Here is a 4,366-nt window from a genome sequence, read left to right as displayed (position 1 = left end):
AGCGTTTTGCAGGATTCAATATTTTCCTTTTATAAATAGCGCCACCAACTGAAAAGAAAACCGTTTGCTTACCTTACAGGCTTAGGCTGATCATAACCAGTAGCGTCACCAGACATTTCAATCTTGGGGGCTACTGGGGGGGGGGGGGGGCATCACTTAATTTTGTTTGTTTGAGAATGCCGTCCTGGGGGAGGGGTATTAGGGGAGATTTTTTTTATTAATAAATTAAAGGTCCTTAGATGCAACCTGGTGGTATACTTTGCAACTTGAAGTAACTAGCCCCCCCCCCCCACCCAGACCACCCCCTGGCGACGCCACTGATCATAACTGGCCACTAATTGCTAACAACAAAATGTCAAGTTAAAGAGTTTGTTTTCGTGACAAATGCAGATGGGTTTTACACGATTTTTCGTTTTTGTGTCACGGCAAATTCTACAAAGCTTTGGCAAAATCATTATTTTCATGCCATTAGTATATCGTCGTGCTAATAGTTTGCAACAAGTTTTCTTTAATAGTTTCGTTCAATAATTGTTCGAAACTTTCTAAACAGAGGGTGCGATAATTCATCAGTAACCACGCCTACATGTGTTTCAGTAACTGAATGTAGCTCTATCGACCTTTGTCGACCAAATTTTAAGTAAACTATTTAAAGGTTACAAATGTAACACACCCACTCAGAGGTGTCGCTACGGTCCGATGATTCATGGGGCGAAAAGGTGGTGGGGGTTGGATTGGGGGATAGGGGAGGGGTCGGGATATTTTAACGGAAAGAAAATCTGATTGTACAGACAACTGACCGCGCGAACGTGAATTTAGCATGGATATATCATCTTCCCGACAAGACTTCACATTCCCGACAACTGTTATCTCGACGACAAACGGCATGGTTGACTGACCCACAATTACCGCAAGGCTTACCTCACAACCAACGCACTGACCAGATATCACCCCTTTGAAGAACAGATAAGTGAGTTTTCGAAATAGTAAAAGAAAAAAGGCTGTATCGACCATTTCCAGACGTGTTTGTGTTCAATTTTCTTTCTTCAAAAAAATCTGTGGGTTTTGCACCCCATCCCCAGATGCACCACCACCCACTTATACCCTCATAGTGACGTCCCTGTATTAATCCTTATTTAAAAACATGTATCTTTTATGCATATATTTTTACACTCACTGTATAAAAGAATCAAAAATTCTATGTGGCATTATCAAATTAAAGGGTCTAAGTATTGACTCCAAATATATGCTAGAAAATCAAAATAATGGTCACTTAAAGTTCAAGCTTCAAAGAGCATTTTACTGTCCACAATTCCATGTCTTAATTTAATGCTCGGGTTAGAACTTCCGAGTGTATAGGGAAAGACTTTTCGGAAACAATTAGCAACAATTTGCAAGTTATTATTTAGGTACAAAACTGATTACCTTTTTGATATGTGAATATATCATGAAATATGGTTATTCTGTTCGAGGTTGGTATAGTCTAATGAGTCGTGAAGGTCTGGACTATTCAGGTCATTCTGCGCTCCTCGACGACTGATCCAAATCTTCTTTAAAGACGCCAGCACTGACGCAGTCAGCAGGACGCCCCCACCCAGCAATGATGTTAATTCGGGTTTCACACCAAAAAGAGCAAACTCTAAAATGTATGAATAAATAGACTCATTTGTCATCATAATTGATACCAGAACGGTGTTTTCGATTGAGAAACTATACGTTAGAAAATATTGTGATAAACAGTGAACTACCCCTATCCAGATTATAAACCAACTGGTGTTACCATATGGTGGCGTCGACCAACGCCCAACAACGGAATTGAATAGGCCAGTCCCAACGGTTCCTACGAGTGCATAATACAACAAAATAGCTGAAGGGTTAACTTTCATCTTCCCCATATAGCTAGTTACAACGTTTCCTGCTGCGAATGAAACGGATGCAAACAAGGCTAACATGGCACCGAAGAATTCCTTATTCGAATTGCTTTCGTCCTTGCCACCGAATAAAAAGGGTGGCTGAGATATAAGCACAACGCCAGCAATGCTCACGAGTACGAGAAAGGCGTCAAGAAGACCGAAAGCCTCTTTAATAAACAATCTCGCGAAAATACCCACGAAGACTAGTTGTCCCATAACTATGGCAGCGGCATCTCCAATTGGTATGTATAATATACTATAGAAAAAAGCATTGGAAGCAAGCGTACCAAATATACCACGCGTTATATGAAGAAAGAACACTTTTCTGGATTCGGGTTGGAGTGGAATTTTCTTGTACAACATGAACGGCGTAACCATGAAAAGCTGGCATACGAAACGATAGAATGAAACCTCCATCACGTGGAAATCATTCTCGATAAATCTCACAAGGTTTGTTTGAAATGCAAAAAGGAAAGTTGAAAATGATGCAACAATTATCCCTCTGTGATCATAGATTCTTTGGCCTAAAGTCCGCAGTTGTGTCTGTTCAACTTTCTCCTCGTTTAAACTTTCATTCGGTTCCTCTCCGACTTTGTCTTCTTCTTCTTTCACTACTTCTCTCGTTTTATGACAAAAGGAAGTTGATGGACCCAGTATAATACTCTCATGTTGATTATCGGCCGACATATTCTCTCTGATTGCAAATGGTTTTTCTCACTGAAACTGGTGAAAGAAATTCAACTGAAGGTTTATACTTTTCTTGAATTTTTTTTTTTGTGTAAAGTTCTTGACCGTACGCAAACTACGGCGGTCATAAGGTGACATCCGAGATGTAGAGTTACCATGTTAGCATAACATGGCATCTCGACAAAATAATGAATTTTTGTCGAGATACCGACTTTCGTTAACTTGACATCTCGGTAAAATTTGTTCCAAATGTCGAGTTGACATGTTTCACCTAACTCGGTATCTCGACAAAAATCTAAATTTTGTGGAGATGCCGAGTTAGGTGTAACATGTCAACTCGACAAATAGACAAATTTTACCGAGATGTCAAGTTAGCGAAAGTCGGTATCTCGACAAAAATCAAAATTTTGTGGAGATGCCGAGTTAGGTGTAACATGTCAACTCGACAAATAGACAAATTTTACCGAGATGTCAAGTTAGCGTAAGTCGGTATCTCGACAAAAATCAAAATTTTGTCGAGATGCCGAGTTAGGTGTAACATGGTAACTCGGCATTTAGACAAATTTTACCGAGATGTCAAGTTAGCGAAAGTCGGTATCTCGACAAAAATTCATTATTTTGTCGAGATGCCGTGTTATGCTAACATGTCAACTCTACATCTCGGATGTCACCTTATGACCGCCGTAGTAGCCTATGATAATGATAACCAAACTGTTATCCATGCATCCGTGGTTGTATTATACAAATCTATCGTAGGTATATACGTTTATGGCAAGCCATATGGGACAAACATAGCATAATTTATCCGCGTATTAATTGGAATATATACGCGTATAGATTATGAGCCAATCATATGGCTTAAATTTATCCGCGTATTAATGCGAATATATGCACGTATTAATTCGAAAATATACACGTATTAAAAAAAATACATGCATATGGAGATTAAATCCAATATATGAACGGATTAATTAGAATATACAAGAAAAAACAATTCCGCTCTTGCTGTGTACATATACCAACGTTAAATGTTTTGGCGGGCTCGCGAGATCCCGGCAAAACAATTGATATGCGTATACATTCGAATTAATACGCGGATATATTATGCGGCGTTTGTCCCACATGGCTTGCCATATACGTTGACATTTGTAAGATGAAGTGCTTTACACCTTCTAATTCGTATCCCAATCTACCAGGTTGTAAATATTTGTAAATCACTAATTATCGATTCGATGAGAGAATGGACTAGCTGAATATTTATAGGCCTGTATGATTGGGAAAATTGAAGATCTAATTATAAATACCTGAAAACGATCTGTCTGTAGGCTGGTTTTTATCAAATCCACGATCCCATACAATATTACATGTTAGCAATATATATATATAGCAGAAGGTATATATCACTTGCCCTTAACGAATACTGTGTGGCAGTATCATGAAAACAAATGTCATTTGTTATACTTTTACTCTATTTGACCTGATTAGTAAATACTAAGTCCTTCGTTGAAATGATGGGTTTATACACTTCCAGCTCCATGGACGCCTACATGCACGTGAGAGGCACAGCGGGCATGGAGCCAGAGAAAGCTATAACCTTGACCTCTTTAGAAGCTGCCTCCGCACAGAATGGTGAGACAAAACTCAGATTTTTACGGTGGCAGAAACTTGATTCCGTTTTTATGGGACTTAATTCTCAACAACAGTGATCACCTGCTGAAGACAATCATTGTGAGGGCTGTGTCATTTATTCACATTTTAAACAATAAATA

General features: G+C 39.0%; 1 protein-coding gene across 1 annotated transcript; it reads right to left on the bottom strand.

The window, feature by feature from the left end:
• Positions 1-382: 382 nt before the first annotated feature.
• On the bottom strand, positions 383-4,054 carry LOC139964347 (solute carrier family 35 member G1-like). The gene is made up of 2 exons (XM_071965881.1): positions 3,902-4,054; positions 383-2,633 (listed from the first exon to the last, which is right to left on the bottom strand). The coding sequence occupies exon 2, from the start codon at positions 2,595-2,597 to the stop codon at positions 1,443-1,445; it is 1,155 nt and encodes a 384-aa protein (XP_071821982.1). The 5' UTR covers positions 2,598-2,633; positions 3,902-4,054; the 3' UTR covers positions 383-1,442.
• Positions 4,055-4,366: the final 312 nt, after the last annotated feature.

The sequence above is a fragment of the Apostichopus japonicus genome, chromosome 22 (assembly GCF_037975245.1).
Source record: "Apostichopus japonicus isolate 1M-3 chromosome 22, ASM3797524v1, whole genome shotgun sequence".
Lineage (NCBI taxonomy): Eukaryota > Metazoa > Echinodermata > Holothuroidea > Aspidochirotida > Stichopodidae > Apostichopus > Apostichopus japonicus.
The sequence above is the reverse complement of the archived record's forward strand: the minus strand, read 5'-3'. Positions and strand labels throughout refer to the sequence as shown.

Bases quoted from the DNA above. Each gene is read 5' to 3' on its own strand.
- LOC139964347 (XM_071965881.1), bottom strand. From the start codon at position 2,597: ATGTCGGCCGATAATCAACATGAGAGTATTATACTGGGTCCATCAACT.